We start from the raw sequence: 22,998 nt of genomic DNA on the forward strand, positions 1-22,998 counted from the left end.
TTATGAAGGTATGTACACGTATGTACATGTACACTATTTTTATTAATAGAGATTTCACTAGTGAGGTTAAACATGATATATAAGTCACTTAGATCACTTCTAAATGTTAATGTTTGGCTTATTTCGGCTTTTTATTTGTTCCTGAGTAAACCGGTTTGGCTGTGATTAAAGTTAAGCTTCATAACATATTACTCACAGTTAAATTAAGGACGGCAGTAAAAACTTCGGACCTGTGACATCATCAAGTACGCTGGTGTTCCAATTGTACAAATCGCGAGTCCGTACTTCCGTGCGTTCTCAGCGAGTCCGTACTTCCGTGCGTTCTCGGCGAGTACGGACCCGCAGAGAACGCGAGTCCGTACTCGCGTACTTGAGAATTGAGAAAGGGCCCTACTTTGCTCCCTTGTCTCGTCAGTTCTGATTTCTCCCAGCTGTGCTCTCCTTCTGTGTCTCATTCCCCTCGTTACTTCCCAGTGTATTTAAACCCTGTGTTTCTCTGAGTCAGTGTCGCGTCGTCCCTCTTGCTGTGTGGATCTCCCTGTAAGTTTTAGGTTGTTGGGTCCCAGTTTAGTTTGTATGTTTTTTCCTGCCAGCCAATAAAGCTGTGACTTTGAGATAACACCTTGAGTCTGAGCGCCTGCATTTTGGGTCCTACTCCTGCCTGCCACAATGCACTCCTTGACAATAATTATCTGAAGTTTTTATCTGACGTAAAATGTATAGAAATCATACATATACCAACAAGACAGTGTACATCACTGACACAACAGCATTTGTTTTCATTCAAAGGCTTTATGGCTTTAATACCTGGTGGGCCGGTCTGTAGTGAAAATGCCCAATTTTTTGTCCCAGTCCAGCCCTGCAGGTTAATACTGGCAGTGTCACCATGCCAGCTGACTGTATTTCATCATCAGCCAGTGTTGTTCTTCATACATCAATATTACCAAAGTTTACCATAAGGCAGCATATAAAGTATTTACTTGCTTTCAGGTTTCATTCAAATGTTAGTCTTTTCATTTGTTTCCCCACTTTTTTCCTGTTTCAAAATCAAACACCAGTTTGTGAGAAGATTATCTTCTTTTTTTAATAGGCATTGGTTTTGCATTGGCTAATTTGGCAATTGTATGTTAAAAACGTTCGTATTTTAATATTCAAAAATGTTTTTGCCCAAAACATATGTGCACTACACGTCAGTAAAAATACTATGCAAATATTGATGTCCTTGACTGCTGAATAAACACTGACTGATTGTATCTCTTGTACTTTATCAACGCAGTATCTAACAACTTTGCACCGTAGTGGTTAAAATCTCATTCTAATAAGAGTTAAAAGCGCATTCGGTTATTAGGTTTATAGGGTTATTGAATTATGGTTAACGGTTGGTAGAATTGTTTTTAACATTATCTGCCAATTACATCTGCCACCCTTCTCCAAATCTATGCCCCTACCTGGCCCCCCCAACAAAAATTTTCTAGACACACCACTTCTCTCAATCTCCCATTGGAGAGCCGTGAGCTTCTCCAGGATGTTATCAATCTTGCTCTCAAAGAGCAAATTCTGAGAACTCACAACCGCTGTGAGCTTCTCCAAGATGTTATCCAATTTTCGCTCAGAGGTCTTAGTCTGAGTGTTCACAGCAGCCTCAAGCTTCTCCAAGATCTTATCTGTGCTGCGTTCAATGAGTCCATTTTGAGAAGTCATGACTCGTCCCATCGCTTCAATCACAGCGGGCAGCCTTGTGGGGTTTTGAACAGCCAATTCTGCTTTCATTAATCTTCGATAAGCCAGGGCCAAGCCAGCTCCGATCAGCAAGAACCCTGTTATCATGGTTCCGAAAAGGTAGATATCTTCAATGTCCTCGATCGACAGTCCCGCCAGGCACACGGCCCTCCAGTTATGCCACCCGTCCATCATGTATCCGGCAGGGAACGTCCCTCCAGGACACTCAGGCTCACCCGAGCCCAGGTTCCTGGTTGAGAAGAGGGTGTCAATTGCATTCAGGGACCAGTTGATCAAATCCATAATTCCTATTTTAGGTTTTAAAAAAACAGACTATGAGAGTGTTCCAGGGCAAGAGTAGAAAAGTAGACGAGACTAGACAAAGACACAAGAAGCCAAGCAGGGAAGATAAGGGTAAGGGAGAGGAGAAAAGTGTGACCGCCTTCCTCAAGAGCCAAAGAAGAATGTTTTTTGAGTTTTGCAGCTGGGATGGACAAGGCTAAGCATCAGGCTTTCAAATGAATTAAAATTCTGTCTTGGTCTTTGGTTGATTAACAGGCTGGTGAAAATAGCCAAATTTCTAGAAATGAGAGCAGCTGGGTACTGTCTCTCCTAACAAGACCAGGTTTCCTCCAGAAAGTTTCCCAGTTATCTAAAAAGCCCACACCGTCTTTTGGACATCATTCAGACAGACAGCAATTTAAGGAGAACATAAAACTTTGGATATGGCAAACGTCAAGGAACACGGGTTTGAGTCTGACCCGTGGCCTTTTGCCGCATGTCTTCCTCGCTCTCCATCTGCTTTCCTGTCGTTTCTTCACTGTATTTGTCTGAAAATTAAAATAAATGCCAACATATTTTCTTATTTCTGCAGTTATACTAACTTAGTAATATTTCTATACATCCAACCTTTTTTCTTGTACTTATCCGGTTTATATGGAGGGCTGGGTGTTTTATTTCAAATGTTCTATTTTTTTGTTGTGCTTGTCATGGATTAGTAAAGTTTCAAATGCATTAAAAATTCGAGAAATTTATTAACCACCATAAACTTGAATAAACACAGAGCCAGTACCAAATTTTAATACATTTTAATCACTGCAGTGAAATGGTGAAACCCTTATGTTATAACAGTTTCTTTCTTTTTTACAGAAAATTGTAAAAACGGCAGAATAACAAGATTTGAAATGTTTTTTGTTTTACTAGCCGATGCATCTAAAGAGTGAGTACTGATTGACCATCTCCTCCAAGCCCAAGCAGGTATCCCGGTATTTGTCAGTCTGACACTCTTCTGCTGTAGGCCAATACTCAACCCAGGTTCTCTCACCAATTACGTACTCGAATCTGAAAAGAACAATTGAAAGAAAAATAGTGTTTGTGTGACCAATCAGCAAAATACAGAATAAAACAACTGTGATAAATATACACAGTTCAAGATAATTACATTTATTCACTGAAGGTATGATTAATGAATAGAACTCTGAGATTAGTTTAAATATACACCACACACAAGCACAGCCAGACAAACAATATACTTACGTATTCTTTTTGTCATCTCGGTGAATATCTTTATCTGAGCCCATGATAAGGTAGGTTTTTCCTTGTTCCAGACTTAAAGCTTCTCTGCAGTGTTGATAACTGAGAAATATGCGCTGTTTATTCAGTGGACCAACATCAAGACTCCCTGTAATTAAGATATGACAGTTGAGAGCAGTGATTTATGAATGACTGAATGTGTTGCTCAAGTTATAATTAAACACAGTGCTGCTGTGTTCATATACATTCCTAGTTGTATCATCATAATACAGTATTATATAGATAATACTAGTATTTTGTCAATATGCCTATGCTGAGTATTAAATGTTAAATGAGAAAATGGGTATCAGTAAGACAAGCCACACTGATAGCAAATGGTGTCAACCACTAAATGTACCTCTCAGTACAAAAACATGCAGCAGTTTTATAAAATGCTCGATTTGTCCTTCAAATTGCCTATTTTTTTGTGGCTATAATAGAAACTAACTGTCACTGCTATCTTAATGCCACAAAAACAAACTAATAATTTCTTTTAAAATAGACGTTTAAAGGACGTAAGTACTTGCCTTCTTTGATGGGGTCCAGCACTTTGACTTTGTGACTGTCTGTGGATAACTCTTCTACAACCTCTTCAACCAGTACTTTGTAAGCTGTGGGCAGCCAAAGTATAGTTTTTAGCTTTTTGCTTTACTATATTCTATTAAATAAATCTAAATGTAACCCATTTATGTTTGTTTACCAAAGTCTACTTTGCTGGTCTCTGTACTTTCACAAATCTTATCTTGGCGGTCATCATTGGGGATTTTTTCCTTCTTCTGCATACTGCAGTTCTCTGTAAGTACAGAATAGGGACAGGGTAAAAATGCAAAGCTGATGTATACATGTGTGTGGATAGGTGACTGCAGGTATATGAAGGTCGAATATACTATTTAAATCTCATTTGCTAAAATAGGCGTCTTTTATAATTGTAGATTAGTGCATAGATCTAAAGTTACTAACAGCACCCTAGCTAGTTATGAAGAACAAATGTACTTTCACAGGCCAGAATAGTGCAGTGTGAAAGTATACCCAATGATTCAAAAGCTCGCAGAATCACCTTTAGCAGTAATAAGTAATTCTTTATAATAAGTTTTATATATAATAAGTAAATCTTTCTCTGAAATCAGTGTCTCGCATCATTTGAGGAGTTTTAGGTTTGTGGGGATTTGCCCCTGTATAAGTCTATCATATTCCTGCCACACCATTTCAAAGGGGTTGGGGTCTGGACATCGGTCCCAGCTATCCTGTTATAGATTTGCTGTGTGCTTGTGTTTTTGTTAAGAACCAGTTTTCACCATGATTTAGCTGTTGGTCAGACAGCCTCCTATGCGACTCAGGAATACTTCAGGATACACAGGAGTCCATGATTTATTTTTCATAACTGTATGCCAAAAAGGCACTGTGACACAGGATCAGCATATCCACAGCTTCAGGTGCCTTCCACCCACCCTCAGGTTTAACCAGTTCATTGTCAGGAAGAACTTGCACCCAAACAAAACTACATAAAAACCACGTTTGCTCAAATTTTGACTATTAAAATGAAACCTTTACTTTAATCACACTTCTAATGCTGTATTCTGTACCATTTAAAGTTAATAGAAAAATGCATGAAAACATTTTAATTACTGTTGTAAAATAAGCTTTTCTAATCACATGTATATGATTGTGTTTACCTTCAGCGCATGTGCATATGTTATCTCTACAGAGCTGCAGTAGTTTTCCAGCTTCCCTCTGTGGATGGTAGAATTTCACACAGCGTGTTTCTGCAATAAAAAAGAAGGTATTTCTCTATTATTTTGTGACCGCTATGGTAGATATAACAATGTATATGGCAATGACAAATCACGCACACAAATGAACTTTGAACATCCCATCTTAATCCATACGGTTTAATATGATGTCAACCCAACCTTTGCAGCTGTAACAGCTTCAACTCTTCTGGGATGCTTTCCACAAGGTTCAGGAGTGTGTTTATAGGATTTTTTGATCATTCTTCCCAAAGTGTATTTGTGAGGTCATGCAATGTTAGATGAAAAGGCCTAGTTTACAATCTCCATTTTAATTCATCCCAAACCTGTTCTATCAAGTTGAGGTCAAGACTGTGCAGACCAGTACATGCTGCCCGTGTGTCTGTTCCAAGAAAGACCTCACCATTGTAACGGGCTGGCATTGGTGTCTACCCATCCCCGCACATGTATGTATGGACAGAGTAAAGCAGTGGAGACCTGGCTTGTGTGGTCTTATGTTGCTAACGTCAAATAAAGGTCTGTTGTTTGATTTAACTGACTGGCTTTGAGTTATCCGGCTAAACTCCACACAGTATGCCCGCTGGACCTGCTAGCTGCTCCTTCCTCGCCAGACTGCTGTTACACCATGTCTTGATGGACCTTGCATTGTGCACTATAGTGCAAAACCGGTGTGTTGAAACATTCTCATCCTCAAACTGTTGCCACAAAGTTAGGATTGCGAAATTGTCTTTTTTTAACTGGAACTCCTGACAAACAACCAAACTTTAGACTTGGCACAATGGAGTCAGAAAAGTACAGCTGCTCGGCAGACAGACAGCACCAAGAGACAGCATCTCTAGGTGCTTATTGGAACACCTGAAGGTAACAAAGGTAAGATGTTTATAAAACTCACGTTCATAGTATTCATAGACAGATACAGCTGCGGGTTGTAAGACGCCCACTGGCATTTCCTGTTTGATCCTAAAAGCAATTTCCTCTGGTCGTGTGTGAGAAACCTGGGAATTGAAATACAGACACACACAAAAGTGAAAAACATAAATAAACACCAGGGTAAAGGGGAAAAGGGGGGATAAGGAGAAAGATTGGTGTGATTTCCAACCTTGTCCAAGTAAATGATGAGTGAGCCTCTTTCTGACAGGACTTTGTTCATCTCATATTTTGATATGGTGCGGCCACGTCCTTTAGACAACTAGAGAAACACAAAAAGGCCCATTTTTAAACAATAAGAGGTGTTATTTTTTTCTTTAACTGTAACCACATAACTTAATGTGGGTGTCTCTTCTTACCAAATCCAGGTCTTTTGTTTCAACAGCAAAACCAGTTAGTAAGCCAATATCCAAGATTGACATGCCTGCATCACGATCCCTGTTCTTATACCTGTAGAGAGAATGATAAGAATGATTCAAATGACAGCAGAGTTAAATGGACGGGAACAAAAAAATCCTGTTAAGCCAATACTATTTCTAAAGTGTCGTTTATATTGTACTTACATGACCTCTATCCTAAGTTTGTATATCTTTTCATTTGCATTTGATTTTTCTGAAAGAATAAGGAAAAAGAAAAAATGAGCACAAATAAATAAAATGCCATATACTGAAACAAACAGATTTAATGAGATAAGTAAAATAAAAAGAGGAGATAAAGGACATCAAAGTACCTTCTACGAGATCCACTGAGAGGGTAAAATTCTGACAGTCACTCTCCCGTTCTTTGGGCTTAGCGTAATACAGTGATACCAACTGTTGCATCAGAAGAAGTGTGTTTTTATATTGTGTGATAAATAAGTCTTTGTTATACTGTTCTTTTAAGATTTAAAAAGCCTTGTCTAGGATTCTGAAATGATCAACTAACAGATAACTTACTGTCACTGTTGCTTCTCCTGTTCCCCTAGCAGTCACTGTGATGTCCTGGTTTATATCGTTAATCTGTTGGGATTAATATGTACAAACACACAAAGATGTGTTTGTACATATTATGAGAAAAAAAACAGAGATAAGCTCACTTCGCTCCCACCGACTGAATTAAAATTGCATTGAATGTCTGTAAGACAGGAAAAAAGGAAATAGACCAAAAAGCTTGCAGACTGGTGAGATGGATTGCCAAAAAGACAGAAACACTAGCAGTACTGAGATTTATTTACTGCTAGAGGACATGTTTTCAGACTGACAAATTGTGCTACATGGTGACTGTGTTTGTGTTGCTTCTTCTCACCTTAGACGTTCTTGTGGCATAGTGGTTGTTCTGATTGAAATTGTACTTTTCAGGTGCCGACCTTCCTGGCAACTTGATGTCCACATTCAGATCATACTGAGGTTCGTTAGCGTTGATCCAGTACTCTGCTACAGCTTGATAGACCATTATAGTAGCCTGGAGAAAAGAAAGTGGGGGAGATAAAGAAAGGCAAAGGTTATAAGGTGGGATAATATGTATAAAATATCTGTATAAGATATTGATTGACAGAAGGTTTTGTGTTACCTGAGTTGATCCATAGCCTCCGCCCACCTTCTGTTGTGTGTTGAACCATCTCACAACATGTCTGGCATCTTCAAAGTTCTTTATTAAACAGCACAAGACAAGAGTAGAGTTTAAAAAAAATATGGAAAACATTTTTCAAAGGTACTTCAGAGTTTTAGGCTTTCTAATCTGCTTTTTGCTTTTTATTTGGGTATAATTAAAATCCAGTCCAGAAACTTGCCTAATGGAAGAAAACAGCAATGTTTTTCATAGTACATAATGAAGCTGTCTTATTTGTTTTCATTTGTGTTTGCACACAATAATAACACAACATAAAACTAAACGGAGAAATTTACATTAAATAAATGGTAATTCGAGTACTCTGGAATGGTCCGATGGTATTTTAATACTGTAAAATAAATCTTCAATGACGACATGTCGTTAGTGGGGTTAGGTTAATTGGAAATACTAAATTGAACATAGGTGTGAATGTAGGATTGAATGTGAGTGCGACTGGTTGTCCCATGTCTATGTGTTAGCCCTGCAACAGACCTGCCCAGGGTGTACCCTGCCTCTTGCCCTAAGCTGGGATAGGCTCCAGCGACCCTGAAAAGGATAAGCGGAAGCAAATGGATGGATGATATAATTTGGACATGCTCACCTGAGTTTTGACAAGAGCAAGAAGAGCATAAGCTGTGGTTTCCAAAGTGTAAATGCCCCCTCTAGGTACAGGCCAGTGAGATAGCTCTGACAGACACAATCACACAAGTACATTTTTATTACTATAATATATCTTGAACACATCTACCTCAGTAGTAAATTTGCGAATATAGTAAAAATGTGAATATACATATCATCTCTGCGCCTGGTTGCCCCTAAGTGAGTTTTTAAGAGAGAGTTTCCCCTGTAAAGAGAGTTCCTGTGGATCTGTAAATATTGCAACCCTGGACACACTAACTGACAATTCCTTTTGTTGTCATCTTTGTTTGTAACTTTACTGTAAATAAGCTCACTGTCGCTATCACTGGACCTGTTCTGATGTGACCCAAGATGAACTCACATCTTGAGTCCTTTTGCACCATTAACAACAATTAATGCCAAAAAATTATTGTATTTTAGCCTATGGTTATGTGACCTGTATTAGAGAAGGACAGGACAGCAATTTAAAAGCACTGAAAATACCAGACCATTCATTTAACTAAGAGTTAGAAAAAAAATCCTCATGAACATACTTTTATAGTACAGTTTTTACAACTGTTTTTTCTATTAACTGAAACAGTAACGATCATAGTTTACATTTACTGATCTTGTAACATTTATATAGTCTCAGCTGTGTGTGTGCGCGGGCGCACGCGCGCGCGCGTGTGTGTGTGTGTGTCTGTCTGTTTGTCTGTACAAACCTGGCGAAACAAACTTGTATAGGGTCTCTTTGTTGAATTTGTTTTCATTAGCCAGTGCATATGATGTCATGGCCACAGCATAAGGGTTGGTGACACTGGGCAGGCGCCTCTCCAGGTAGGCCACTGCTTTGTCTATACTGCCTGGGAGACTCTAGGCAGATGAAAAAAGGAAAAAGAAAGGCAGATAATGAGTGACAGGAAAACAAAACATAAAGAAATATAACACTACTATACTATCTTGGAATGTGGAGCATTTGTTCTTCGTCCTTTTGTGATCCTCACAAGTCTCATTAATTGAGAAAGTTAAAATTAGAAATTGGACCACTCAGTATAACATGAGCAATGCACCAGAATTAAGGCTTTTGTATATCCAAGTCATGAGGAGGTGTAGTCTGAATATTTTATGTTTTTATCAATCTATAATTTACAAGATCTTCATACAGACATGACCAGAGAACATGTTGGTGAGATTAATTAAATTCTGTCTGTTTTTGCTGGTCTGTGGTTTAATTCTTCAATGCAAGTGCAATAGAAAGTATCACCGTTTGATCATTTTAGATACTTTGTAACAACAATGTTTGCAGGTGAAATACTCACATTGACAGTGTCGGAACATATTGAGCGTGACTCTTGCATTGCAATGAGGCAGAAAGCTGTCATGGAGGCGTCTGAATCTAAGCCGGCCACATCACCCTACAGATGAAGCACAAACATATTATTATTATTTCTAACAGAATAGTTTTTAATATTTATAAAAGCTGATTGGCAGTTGTATAACTGGTTTCTCATTTAGTTATAAGTTATTTTGTATTTTAAGTGTAGATGAAGAACTGGTGTTAATAAAATCAGTGCACTCACATTCATTGTTGACTGCAATACAGGTGCAAATTCTTTGAAAACACCATCAGGTTGTTGTCCTGTGAGAATAAGGTACTTGACAGCATCACAGATCACATTATCTTGTATTGCAACCAGATGATGGGCCATTGCAAACACCTTGGCAACATAGGCAGTCAGCCTTATAGACAGGAAGAGGGGATACAATAGCTTAATATAATTTATTTGCCCTTACTATAAATTGGCTTTGCAAAATCAGAAATTAAAGCAGCATGTGCAAAATATTATGTAAGAATTCATGGATGTTTGTGGGTGCCTCACCAGGTGCTAGCTGGGCGAGAAGGAAATGCAGAAAAAGATCCATCATTTTTACGGAAGGCCAACTCATTTGTGTAACCTTGATGAAACAATTAAAAAAATAAAACAATCTTTTTACTTCACTGCTATTCAACTTGCATCTGACTTTTATCTATTGGAAACAATTTTGAGGCGCTCTGTGTGTTTATTTTGTCACCAAAGAATTTATGTACATCTGTGAGAGCCTACCAGTTTTTATATGTTGGAGAGCTTCATTACGTTTCCCAAAGCCCACAGTTTCCCACTGGTTGGTTTTGTCCAAATACAAGGTTGCAATAAGAGGCAGGGTCATTGAGATCATGTTCTGCTCTCCACAGCCCGAGGGTTGTCTGATTAGAGTACCCATTGAGTTACCGCTAATGGCATTCTCCACCAGCTGAGATACTTGTTCTCTCCCTGCATGCATACACATACAAAAAAGGTTCACAACACCCATTAAGGTAGTCAGTCCCGAATGTCAACAATAACAATATATAATAGAAGCTTCAGGGTGATATAGCCACTGAATCACATAAACTGTCCAAATATCAAATATTTCTCACCTGTCACAGAGATCTGTGTGCTAGTAGGTGTGTTTGGAACCAAATCTTTCATTTGAATTCCACTGTTAAGAAGTTCGTTCTGTACACCATCTAAACAGAGAAAAAAATGTTTTATTAAGGTGAAAATCAGTGTGTGACTTAATAATTAGAATCTATCTTTTTAATAGATAAACTCACTTTCTCCTTTCTTAACAGGATCTAAAGTCACGATCTTTGGATGTTTAACCAGTACGCCCTCAGGCTGGAAAACAGACAAACATTGGAAGTCATTATTATTTTAGCAAAGAAAAGTGTAGTAGCTACAAAACAGGAAATAAATCCATAATTAAATTAAGTCCTCCACAGTTTATCCTTCTAAGCCTAACTGCAGCCTTTATGACTTAACTCAGTTTAACTTTGCAGGCTTGATGTGTGAAGTGAACCTCTCTCGGTGTGTGAGAGAAGTAGCCACAGCAGCAAAAATGCGAATGATGTTAGTAGTCAACTTACTATTGCAGCTATAAAATGCGTACTTTGTAGTTGCAATAGATACTGAAAGTGTGCTGCTTAGAACAATTAAGTGACTGTGGTGGTTTACAATGTTATCATATGAACAGAGTATTTTTCCTTTAAATTCATAAAATATAACATTATCAATATTAATATGAAGCCAAAACCCTTTACAAAATCACAATATATAAACCACAAATACTGACTTAGCTTGAACTGTCAGCTCTATTTAAATTTCAACTAAACTGTTATCCATTTTTAATTGTGCATAATTACTAAACAACATTTACATGTGACTGTAAATGTAACATTTCTCCCAAATGAATACGGTGAACGCATTTCAATAATATATGTCAATGTTGATGATAACCATGATTTTTAGAAGTAAAATGTGGATAAAACTGACCTACATTATCATAAATAACTGTGTAGTTTTTCTTTTGGCTAGCTTTTGTCAGTTTGCTGTTCACTACTGATTAGAGTACTGTACTGGTTCTTCATCTTCCTATAGTCACACTTTAACCAAAATCCTTTTTTACAAAATAGACACAAAAACAAGCAATGAACTAAAAATGCATTTGACGAGTATGATTATTGTTAATATTTTGATCATTTCTAAGATTATTAAGGGACATTCTTTTGGCAGTGATAATCATGTAGTATTATAACAAAAGTTCAGCACATATTGTTAGTCTACAAAATTATCAGTCTGATGTTTGGTCTGGGATTGAGCCAGACTCCAGTTATTGTTTCTGTCTGTTCCTTTTTGTGCCTAAACCTCAACAAACAATAACTTTCAAATTATTTTATTACTACCCATTTTAAATGGCCTTTTCACATTCAGATAAGAAAAAACATTTTTGTTTTATTTAATAGAGAATTGATAACGAACATATTTTTGGGCATCCAAATAGCAAACATTGGTTTTCTTACCACCACCCGCAACATCTTCATGACTCCATCATTGAGATATGAGTCCTTAACAGCTGCTTTAACCTCAATGTGCCGTTCTCCCTCCTTCATGGGAATAATGACAAAAGGTACAGATCGTGTGGTCTCTGGCCCAACAGTGACCTCCTGGCGATACCTACCACGTTTGGAAGCTGAACTGCACACATGCTCCTCCTCAGTTAATTCAATGCGTACCTTTATAAAATAAAAAAAGCAATGACAAAGTTGGAGAAGAGATTGAAACGTGGTATTTCGAACTGGAAGAATACAAAGCTCATGAATAAATACAGAGATTTTTAAGCATTCCTTTAACTTTCTGCAATTTCTGTCTGTGAAGGTTCTCAGTCATCCAGGTCATCGTAGTCAAAGGAGCTTGCAAAGAAAAGCGTCTGGACACTCCCACTAGGTTTATATCTGGGACTCCCCACCATTTGACCTTAGAACTGAAGAAGCTTCTCGGATGAGAGGTGAAACGTCTTCAAGTAACTTAAAGAAGTCCAGACGCTTTTCTTTGCAAGCTCCTTTGACTTTCTGCAATTTCATTTCTCCTTATTTATATAAAACTAAGTTAATAAACTCAACAGGAAAAAGGGCTGGTACTCTTCAATTTTAGTTGATGATAAACCAAATATGATAAGCCAACCTTAACTAAGGAAATGTAATCATCCTGGCTAATGAAAATGAAAATGATTTTAAGAACACAACACGAAAATGCACATGATAAACTCACAAGATGACACCTTTGAACATCACAGTGTTTCAGTCCAGTAATTACTGTAGTTCTGTACTTACAGTGATACGATCAGGGCTGTAGTTGTGGAGGATTGCTTTAATTTCTATCTGCTCTCCACGGACAGCAGAATAAGGCAGCCTGAGATCAATGAAGAAATCTTTCTTGACAATGACCTCAAATGGATCACCCACACAGATTCCTTAAAGAAAATATATAGAAAATAATGACATTTAAAAAAAAAAAAAGTAAAGGGAAGGCCAAAAAAAGCCATATTTTAGTCACCAAGTCTTCACCGTGAGTTCTTGACAGACTGATGCCGGTGAACTGCCAGGTTGTGATTGAATCTTGCAAAGGAACACTTCTCACAAATGATGTGGTGTCACTGAAACAGAGAAAAATGTTTACAGTCTGAGAGATAGCTTAAGATGTAACTGTGATAATTAATTCTCCTATCACTTCATTTGTATTTGTTTGTGATTTACAGTGACTCACCAAGGTGTGTTTCTAGGGCAAGGAGGCAATTTGATATCAGACCAGAGCCAACTTTCTGGGAAATTGGTGCGAGTAACAATTTCATTGCTGTCTATGAAACTGTTGTCTTCTCCTTCACCTGGATTTTGATTAAAAATGATATAATTTTGTGAATTTTATGACACATAGTATGAATGGGATAACCCCTTCCCATTTTGTTTCCATCTCTTACTGCGAGCCAGTTTGAGGTCTTCCTCCCTCTTCTCTGCTCGAAGAGTTTCCACTGCCTTGCAACAGCGCAGGAAAGCATCACGGCAGCCTTGACCATCAACAATGTACTCGCTGCGGACCTCACAGGTGTATGAAAGGGGGGTTTCCTTCATGCCATCCAGACAACACTCAGATTCTACTGGGTCTGTATAATTTTTTACTGAAAAGTAAAGAAGAAAGTATAAGAACTGTGATTTACTGTAAAGTTACAAACATATATTTTTAAATATGTCTTTTTGTAAAGTAAAAGCAGTGATATGTGTGAAATTATGAATTAATATGTGGTTATTAATGTGTATATATATATATTTATATTTATATACTTACATAAGCTGCTTCTGACATCCATTACAGCAGCGTTGCGTTTCTTTCTGTTCGCAGGCTGGCATTTAATTTCTGTAAAATGCAACACAGACGAAATATACCATATGAAACAAGCCTGAAACTGAATTTGGTTTTTGTGTTACTAAAATAGGAAGAATATAACACAACCTTTTTTGTTGGACTGTTCAAAAACATGATAGAAATAATCATCATTCTTCAAGGGTTTAGCAGTGAAGCCGAGAGAAAAGTATTAGACAACGGTAAAAGAGTGGGATGCTCTGTTGCTTTGTCACCTTGTCTATAATGGGTCTTTGCATCAGTGTTGGACTCAAACAATAGCCCAGCATCAAAGAAGACACCCATACTGTCCTTTCCTCCACCAGATGTGCAGCCTGTGTCATACTTCTCTACTATGTCCCACACCTACAGGTTAAAGTACAAAAACATACAAGAATGTAAATTGAACAGTAAACTTACAATAAGATGACTCGAATATGGCTCACAAATCTAAAAAAAAAAGGGCTAAAAAATAAAAAATGTCTTGTTGACATTGTATATTATTACGTTAAATTCACTGTCATATTTTTAGTTTTTTTTATTTTTATTTTAGAGCTACAATAATCTGTCCTCCTCTCTACACACCCTCAGAGCAACAAATAAAACTGGGGACCTACGGGCTGTCTGGCGTATGTCCCAGCTAGGCATGGTTGTTCCGAGGCACAGGTTAACATGTTGTAACAACATAATAAGTTTCAGGTTTTTTGTATGTATCCATCCATCCATCCATTTTCTTCCCCCCAAGCCCAAGCAGAGAAGCCCAGACCTCCCTCTCCCCAGCCACCTCCTCCAGCTTATCCGGGGGAACACCAAGGTGTTCGGCAGACCAGACGAGAGATATCATCGCTCCACCTCAACTGGCTCCTTTCGATGTGAAGGAGCAGCGGCTCTGCTCTGAGCCCCTCCCGGATGGCTGAACTCCCACCCTATCGCTAAGGGAGAGGCCAGCCACCCTTCAGAGGAAACCCATTTCCACCGCTTGTATTCACAATCTCGTTCTTCCGGTCACTACCCACAGCTCGTGACCATAGGTGAGGGTAGGGGCGTAGATCAACTGGTAAATGGGTAAGTGGTTTGTTCACCACAACAGACCGGTAAGCGGCCGCATCACTGCGATGGCAGCACCAATCCATCTGTCGATCTCCAGCTCCCTTCTCCCATCAATCGTGAACAAGACCCCAAGATACTTAAACTCCTCCACTTGGGGCAGGGTCTTGTCCCTGACCCAGAGTGGGCACTCCACTGTTTTCCGGCCGAGGACCATGGCCTCAGATTAGAAGGTGCTGATTCTCATTCCCACCGCTTCACACTCGGCTGCGAGCCGTTCCAAGGCAAGCTGGAGGCCATCACCTGATGAAGCCCACCGGACAACATTATCTGAGAAAAGCAGATCCTGAGACCACCAAAGTGAAAGCCTTCCGCCACTTGGCTACACCTAGAAATTCTGTCCATAAAAATTATGAACAGAATCAGTGACAAAGGGCAGCCCTGGCGGAGTCCATCACCCACCAGGAACAAATCCAACTTATTGCCGGCTATGCGGACCAAGCTCTTGCAATGGTCGTATAAGGACTGAATGGCCCATAGCAATGGGCCAGACACCCCATACTCCCGGAGCAACTCCCACAGGACCCCTCGAGGGACATGGTCGAATGCCTTCTCCAAGTCCACAAAACACATGTAGAGTGGTTGGGCAAACTCCCATACGCCCTCGAGTATCCTCGAGAGGATAAAGAGCTGATCCAGTGTTCCATGACCAGGACGAAAACCGCATTGTTCCTCCTGTATCTGAGGTTCGACTAACAGATGGACTATCCGTTCCAGCACGGACTCAATGTCCCCAGTCTCCCTCGGAATGCTGTTGAAGCTCTGCCAGAGGTGTGTGTTGAAGATCTCGTGGACCGGGGCCTCTGCTAGACGTTCCCAGGACACCCTCACTGTACGTTTGGGTGCGCTGGGTCTGTCCAGCGTCCTCTCTCGCCACCTGATCCAACTCACCAGCAGGTGGTAATCAGTTGACAGCTCAGCCCCTTTGCCTCTTTACCCGAGTGTCCAGAACATATGGTCGCAGGTCTGGTGATACGATTACAAAATCGATCATCGACCTGTGACCTAGAGTGTCCTGGTGCTACGTGCACTTATGGACACTCTTATGTTCGAACATGGTGTTCGTTATTGCCAAGTTTGGCCATAACGTCCCAGTAGGACAACAGAGTCTCCAGGTGGAGCATCCTCCAGTGCCCTACTCAGGGACTCCAAGAAAGTTGGGTACTCTGAACTGCCGCTCGGTGCACAAGCACGGACGACCGTCAGGACTTGTTCCCTGACCCAAAGGCGAAGGGAACAAACCCTCTCGTCCACTGGGAGAAACCCCAACATACCAGCAGCAAGCCGAGGGGATACCAAGATACCCACCCCAGCCGGACGCCTCTCACCCAGGGCAACTCTAGACTGAGACAGAGTCCAGCCCCTCTCCAGGAGAATGGTTCCAGAGCCCAGGACATGTGTTGCGCTGACCCCGACTATATCTAGCACCTCTCAACCTCACGCACTAACGCAGCCTCCTTCCCCACCAGAGAGGTGACATTTTTGGTATGTATGCAATACGTAAATTAATATGAAATCCAATATGTGCAATTTGTTTACTGTAGCTTGTAGAAATGTTTAGCTGATTTAGAGTTTAGAAATGTGTTAACATAGAATCTAGAATTATTGTAGAGACATTGACACAGCCCTCAATGTAATAAAGGCCTGATGGTGTCCTGAATTTAGGAGCAGAGTATAGGAGACCCTCCCCAGTTGAACTGTGAAAGTAAAACAGAGTGGAGTTAATCCTGAGAGGAAATTCCCCAGAGAATGTTTGGGTGGGGGTCTCAACATTTGACCTGGATAACTGTGGTCTGGAAGGGAAATGGGTTTTTTATGACCTCTAGGGAGTCACCTACACCCACAGTGTTTTAATTGTCACGCACACTCACTTACGTGCACACACACATACACACAGGTATGCTACACAGTCACACACGAGCACTCACATAGACACAGAGTTTGCAGCACACCGTAGGGGGGTTTTATGATGGGGACGCCTCTATAAAGCTGGCTGTAACTAACAAAGGGGTGAAGATTTTGCAGAGGGACACACCGGCCTCGTCTTCCCTTCTAGAAGTGCATGCTTAAATGAAGATGAATAAAGATGAATAAAAGTTTTGTGAAAATGACTACTGAGTTCCGGTGCCGTCTCTGGAAGTTTCGACGAATAAAAGAACAGGGGTAAAACTGATTTCGTAACAGTTTTGGTGCCGAAACCCTGGGATTCGCTCGAGGCCCAGAGAGGATGAATTGGCAGAGCTGAGATCGTGAAACGAGGCGAACAGAGAGCTAGCTCACATGATTAAAAGGTAAGCACGACCTGTTTATTTTCAAACCGTGCATATTATTTAAAGCCTAAATTATCTGTTCGCTAAGTTGAACGTATCGCAGTGTAAATTCACTCAGTAGAAAAAAAGGCGGCTAGCGTCCGTCTCAGTGCGTTAAAGCAAGAGACTTTTGTAAGAACTCCAAGTTGATGTTTAGCGTACTGTGAGCGACTAAAGCAAGAGACTTTTCTAAGAACTCCAAGTTGATGTTTAGCGCCCCGTAAGAACATCTCAGTGCGTTAAAGCAGGAGACGTTTGTTACGGATTAGTAGAATCGGTGTTTCATCCGTCTTAGTTATTAGGAAAAAAAGTGGCGGTGTGTGATCCGTCCTCCGTGCGTTAAAGCAGGAAACGTGTGTTACTATTAGTTAGAAAGCGGGGTTTAAGGCCTCGTCGCCAGCTGAGGGCTGCGTGTGTCACGGGTTTGGTTACCCCACCTAGTCTCGGACGCGGGGCTAGGACCTGTGAGGGCAGGAGATCCAGGGTGGTGACCTGGGGATTCGTGGCTCCTTAAATAACTAAGTCGGGGAGAGGTCCCTGTCACAGTCTGAAGTATGCATAAAAGCAGGATCGGTTGCTTTCGCCGGTTAGATTCCGAGCTGAGTTGAACAGTGCCTGATGCAGAAGGAGGACGGTGTAGTGTGTGTGAAAGCGCCGTTAGAGTCGGCGTCTCGTCTGAAGTACGGGAGTCAATTAAAGTAACAAAAATAATTTGTGTCTAAAAGTGTGTGTTTGTGGTGTGCAGAAATTGCGGCAGGAGGCCGTGTCACGAATTGTTGCAAACTGTGAAGTCAATTGGGGGGTTTAATTTGGTTTTATTTTTTATGGGGAAGAGAAACTGCGGTATCCAGTCCGTGGCGCAGTTTGAATAATTCGTGAGGCAAATGTGGCGCGATCTGAAGATCGTGAGCCTAATTGTCCTAGTTAGGTTGAGGTGTATAAGAGCGGACGGCACCCGCTCTTTGTTCTGATTAGGGCGTTGTCCTGAATCAGCAGAAGTGTCTCGCAGAAAGTTTGAATGAAGTGTGTGTGAGCCAGCCTCGAGGGGCGGGTTCACAGGTGGAACGAACGAGGAGTAAAATGTGTGTGTGTGAGAGAGAGAAAGACAAGGTGGGGGTGAGTGACCAGCCTGTGAGTGTGTGTGTGAATTCCTTGATGACAAATAGGGAGACAAAGTAGATTAGTTGATTTTCTGTGAAATAGTAATAGTCAAGAAATTGTAGTGATCAAATAGGAGAAAATGAACTAAAGTAAATAAAGCAAATTAAAAAGTGGATTAGCGTTAAAGTAATGATAAATAAATTGATAAAATTAATAGTGACATTTAAAGGTGACCAAGTATTCAAGGATGAATGGAGAATTTGATTGCTGACTGTATGAGAGCTGTTGGGGTGAAAGGAAAATGAGGTTGGAGGAGTGAGTTAACAGGTTAATGTGTGGGTGTTTAAAAAAAAAGAAAGAAAGAAAGAAAGAAAATGATGAAAACAAAGAAAATAAAAAGTGTGGAAGTGTGAGTGGGAAATTGTCTCCAACTGGGGGAAGCAGTGACACTACAGGTCACCTTCTTCCCCTGCTAGACACAAAATAAAAACATAAGTTGGAGTGTTGTGGATGAAAAGAATTAATAACAACATCAAGAAGATTTTTTTGTGTTTGTGGTTAAGATCAAATAAAAATTTCATTTTTGGGGTTTAAAGTCAGTAGAGTTCAAAACAAAATAAGTAGACATGTGTTGCTTTAGGAGTGATTAAAACATCTGGAGTCACACTGAATAATGAAAGTCTCTCAGTCTGTCGATTACAGGTGGAGAACGGACCTGGATCAATTCTCCACGGGCAGCAGTCGGAAGAAAATTATAGGTTAAAATCATTAGAAAAATAAAATAAAATAGAAACACCCAGCCAGAATTTTTGGCTGAATTGTTTTGCAGCTTCCCGTCCTCATCCTGAACAAGCAAGCTCCAAGGAAGCTAATCTCTCCCTGAAGACACCGAGTGCAGTTCCAGAAGCACGAGCTTGAACATCAACAGTGGACAGCAGTCCAAAGAGACAATACCAGAGTTCTGAGCAGAGAGGTCCAGCAGCACTGTGGGCAAACGGCATCAAAAAGAGAAGATCCGCCATCTAGATTGGATGGATGGAGATGCGTTTCCAGCAAGCTGCAACCTCACTGTGTGTGAAGGACTTTTGAGAAGACTGTCTGAGTTTGACATTTGCCATGTTTGGAGCAAGATGGCAATGAAAGAGACAGTGGGACAAAGCTGAAAAGAACTGACTGCCATTGGACAGAAAAGTGGGAGAGAAGAACGAAGAGAAAGGAGCAGAAGAGGACTGAGGCTGCTGTTGTAGTTTGGGGAATCAAATTGGGTTAAGGAATCCGGGGAGACAAACGACTGCCTGGAAGTGGAGGATTGACACAGTGTCCAGACCACCACAAAAGGGGGAGGAAGACAAGCACTGAGGTATGCAAGAGTACTGTTAGAAAAATGGAAAGGTGACACCACACATGCACATGATATGCACTAGAGAGAACACAAAATCATACACAAAGTCGCACACATCCAAAGAGGGTATTTTTTAGAAGGGGTTAACAACACACAGCGTGGTTGCCGATGGTAACCTGCAAGCATTTGGGGTTTTGCTGTGCCTGACTATGACAGAGTTTTTCATTTAGATGTTTCTGAAACAAAATTTGGAGTGAACGGAGTTTTGTTTCAGAAAAAAGGGGGAAGGTACATAAAAGGATACACAGAAATAGAAAATGTATTAACCCGACTAACACACACACACACACACACACACATGTAATGAAGCTCATTAGGATCAAACACAATTTTAAGAAGGTAATACTGTTACCATCATTCTGTCTGGTTTATTGAGTGGGTTGAGAAGTGATACATAGACGACTGAATCAGTATTATTTTGGGGAAGATTATAGCAGGGGTGAACAGAATCCTGCAGCCAGAGGTTAAAAGAGTGAAACTAGCAGATTTTTTGTTTTTGTTTTGTTTTTGTTTCTGAACTATGGGGAAAGTTTTACCATGGCACCAAGTTTTAGATTTGGTGTTTTTTCACCTATAAGAGAGAATATTCTGTGACAAGTCCCAAGACCGGGCTTCTGTATTTTTATTTACTTTTGTTTTTCAGTTTTGTCTGTTATTTTTCATTTTATTTTTATTTTTTGAACAGTGCACTGATTTCTGTTTGTGAATTTCTTTTCTTTAAGCAGATCTGCACGTCGGGAATTAAAAGTGCTACATGTCGTCGAGAAAATTGTTACAAGTGAGTTTCTCCACATTAAAATGGCCCTGGAGAAAGCCACTTATTTGGGACAATTAGAAAATGAGAGTCCCTGCCTAAAAAGGATTCAGCGAGGTAATCCGACCTAAAATTCTTCTTTTTCTTTTTGAAATGACGTCATTTTGCTGAGGGTGGAAATCAAATGCGGCGATAGTTTCCACTATCAGCAAAGAAAGAAAGAATGGATGAATGAATGAGGGAATGAATGGAAATAAAACAAACTGACAGACTGGTAAAAGCTGACAAGACTTGACCACGACTCAAAGTTAACCTCCACCTAGACAGGACAAAAGGGTGGATGAATTTATGTGTTTCTTTTTACAGGAGCAGAAAGATGACAGCAACATCTGAGGTTGCGTGAGCTTTGGCTGTACCGATTTAACTTTTAAATGCCACTTTCTGTGTTTGTGAATATACCAGGGGTGTGTTATCCATGGGCTTGTGTTGCTCACAGAGATTACTGTGAGAAAGTGTGTACACATCTGCGCGGCGCTAACATTTACATTCTCTTTTCTACAGCATTACAGTTCTTCATGTGATTTGATGATGTGATTTATAACAGGACAATTGGTTGATGTTTGTTTCTCTACTACAGGTTATGAGTTGGTGATGCTGTTACACTGTGTTGTTGGGAAAATGTTGAAGGTTACTTTGACGATGTGAATAACGTGAGAAATTTCCTGTGTTGAAACCAGTGTCATTCCTTTTACAGCAGGCTTAATTTTATGGCCTTTTACGGCACCTCTGGAACATATCGACCTGCGCCTGACCACCAGGATTGTCTATGTGTGCTCCTAATGTTTGTTTTTCTTTAAGAGTGGATGTGGAGCATTCAGCAGAAAACAGACAAGTGACATGAGGAAACAAATAAGATGCAGTGTGTATGGAATAGTTGAATATGAGCTCATTAGCTGGCCACTACTGAGCTCATAGTGATAAAATGGGTGGAGTGACATTGTTTAAGGGAAGTCACAGATTAAATTGTGGAATAAATTGGGATGATTCATGATTTGGGACAAATTATGGTAATAATAGTGATTTAATGATCACCTGCACATGATACTTGTCTTTTATGCTGAATACTTTATCACTCTTATGATCTACAGTTGGTTGCAAATGTGAAGTTTGATTTAACAGATTTGTCTTCCAGGATACAGGCTCCAGGTGGAGCTGGGAGTTAAATAAGCTGAACATGTAACTGCTGATTAATGTTTTTACACAGGGTTACAGGTTGGAGTATGGCTGCTCCAAGTGGGAAACCCTGGAGATTGTTTTAAAGAGAATGTGCAACATTCTTGTACATGTCTCATTGGGGAGTTGACACATGGTGAAAGCCATGTGGGGAGAGGAGTGTTATTTTTAATCTGTAGATGTCGTGAGGTGCCATGACAAGAAGGAGTGGCTGAGAGGATCGTCCGCAAGATGGGAGCTGAGGCCAGGAGAGAGGCTTCAGGAGGATCAGAGATCATCTTCAGCACAGCAGACATCACACAGAGAGCTGTGCTACTGAGCTTCCAGGAGATCAAGAGGAGACTTCCCACAGCAAGATTTTAAATAAAATGAGAGATTCATCGTTGACATTGAGGAAGACAACTAAGGTGTACGACGTGCTCTGCCTTAAATCTTCAGCAGCGTTGGACGTGACAACTCGAGGGATGGAGAGAGCGTGCCAAGCTCCAAAAGTGACAGCACAGAGGAAGTCCAGCGAAGGAATTGTGTTTCTGTGTGAAGCACAAATACTAGGAGACTGGGAAATAGTTGACACCACTTTTCCCAAGGATGAAGATCACCTAAAGTGTGTCACTTTGCCATGCAGATTTGATGCTCTGCAGAGAAGCCTTCTGTGAGGGAGAGATGTAAACAGACGAACCTTTCATCTACATTTAATTCATGTCAACTTCTTTAGGCTAGTCGAGGGGGAATTGGAGAGAAACAGTAGTGTCAGGTGTGACTGTTGTAATTGTAACTGTGATTTTTTTTAAAAGTGAATTGCCCAGAGACAGATCTGAGTCCACTCCAGGGATACCACCATCACAGGCCAAGGTGAAGTGAACCAAACGTAGTGAAACAGGTCAATCAGATGAGTGTTTTGATTATTATGGCGGTATAGAGTTGGACTACGTTAAAGGGTCCACAATCTCGTATACATTTGATCTTTGCGCTGTCATTAAATGTAAGGGCTTGCTGAACAGTTGGGTCCAACATCTTTAATGGCAGTACAAAATCGGATGGCGTTAGATATGTTGTTGGGAGAAAAAGGGGGCGTTTGCGCGATATTTGGGGATGTGTATTGTACTTGTATTCCAAATAATATAGCTTCCGATGGCTCTGTGACCCGAGCGCTGGAAGGTCTGAGGAC

At 40.3% G+C, this 22,998-nt stretch overlaps 1 protein-coding gene across 1 annotated transcript in view; it reads right to left on the reverse strand.

Annotated features, from left to right (window-relative positions):
- Positions 1 to 2,791: 2,791 nt before the first annotated feature.
- LOC102797149 (complement C3-like) overlaps positions 2,792 to 22,998 on the reverse strand; it is a 28,976-nt gene continuing 8,769 nt past the window's right edge. Inside the window, exons 16-43 of the mRNA XM_087841939.1 lie at positions 14,161 to 14,290; positions 13,871 to 13,939; positions 13,506 to 13,703; positions 13,295 to 13,412; positions 13,096 to 13,184; positions 12,862 to 13,001; positions 12,052 to 12,264; positions 10,807 to 10,870; positions 10,630 to 10,719; positions 10,277 to 10,483; positions 10,052 to 10,127; positions 9,752 to 9,911; positions 9,491 to 9,586; positions 8,894 to 9,044; positions 8,155 to 8,240; positions 7,515 to 7,592; positions 7,251 to 7,406; positions 6,902 to 6,964; positions 6,697 to 6,778; positions 6,530 to 6,578; positions 6,326 to 6,416; positions 6,139 to 6,228; positions 5,932 to 6,034; positions 4,965 to 5,054; positions 3,992 to 4,084; positions 3,819 to 3,902; positions 3,256 to 3,400; positions 2,792 to 3,060 (exon numbers count right to left, since the gene is read on the reverse strand). Coding sequence (XP_087698065.1) covers positions 2,919 to 3,060; positions 3,256 to 3,400; positions 3,819 to 3,902; positions 3,992 to 4,084; positions 4,965 to 5,054; positions 5,932 to 6,034; positions 6,139 to 6,228; positions 6,326 to 6,416; positions 6,530 to 6,578; positions 6,697 to 6,778; positions 6,902 to 6,964; positions 7,251 to 7,406; positions 7,515 to 7,592; positions 8,155 to 8,240; positions 8,894 to 9,044; positions 9,491 to 9,586; positions 9,752 to 9,911; positions 10,052 to 10,127; positions 10,277 to 10,483; positions 10,630 to 10,719; positions 10,807 to 10,870; positions 12,052 to 12,264; positions 12,862 to 13,001; positions 13,096 to 13,184; positions 13,295 to 13,412; positions 13,506 to 13,703; positions 13,871 to 13,939; positions 14,161 to 14,290 — 3,153 coding nt within the window. The 3' untranslated portion in view covers positions 2,792 to 2,918. The remainder of the gene's footprint in view (positions 3,061 to 3,255; positions 3,401 to 3,818; positions 3,903 to 3,991; positions 4,085 to 4,964; positions 5,055 to 5,931; positions 6,035 to 6,138; positions 6,229 to 6,325; positions 6,417 to 6,529; positions 6,579 to 6,696; positions 6,779 to 6,901; positions 6,965 to 7,250; positions 7,407 to 7,514; positions 7,593 to 8,154; positions 8,241 to 8,893; positions 9,045 to 9,490; positions 9,587 to 9,751; positions 9,912 to 10,051; positions 10,128 to 10,276; positions 10,484 to 10,629; positions 10,720 to 10,806; positions 10,871 to 12,051; positions 12,265 to 12,861; positions 13,002 to 13,095; positions 13,185 to 13,294; positions 13,413 to 13,505; positions 13,704 to 13,870; positions 13,940 to 14,160; positions 14,291 to 22,998) is intronic.

The sequence above is a fragment of the Neolamprologus brichardi genome, chromosome 6 (assembly GCF_056152115.1).
Source record: "Neolamprologus brichardi isolate AB-2024 chromosome 6, ASM5615211v1, whole genome shotgun sequence".
NCBI classification, from domain to species: domain Eukaryota; kingdom Metazoa; phylum Chordata; class Actinopteri; order Cichliformes; family Cichlidae; genus Neolamprologus; species Neolamprologus brichardi.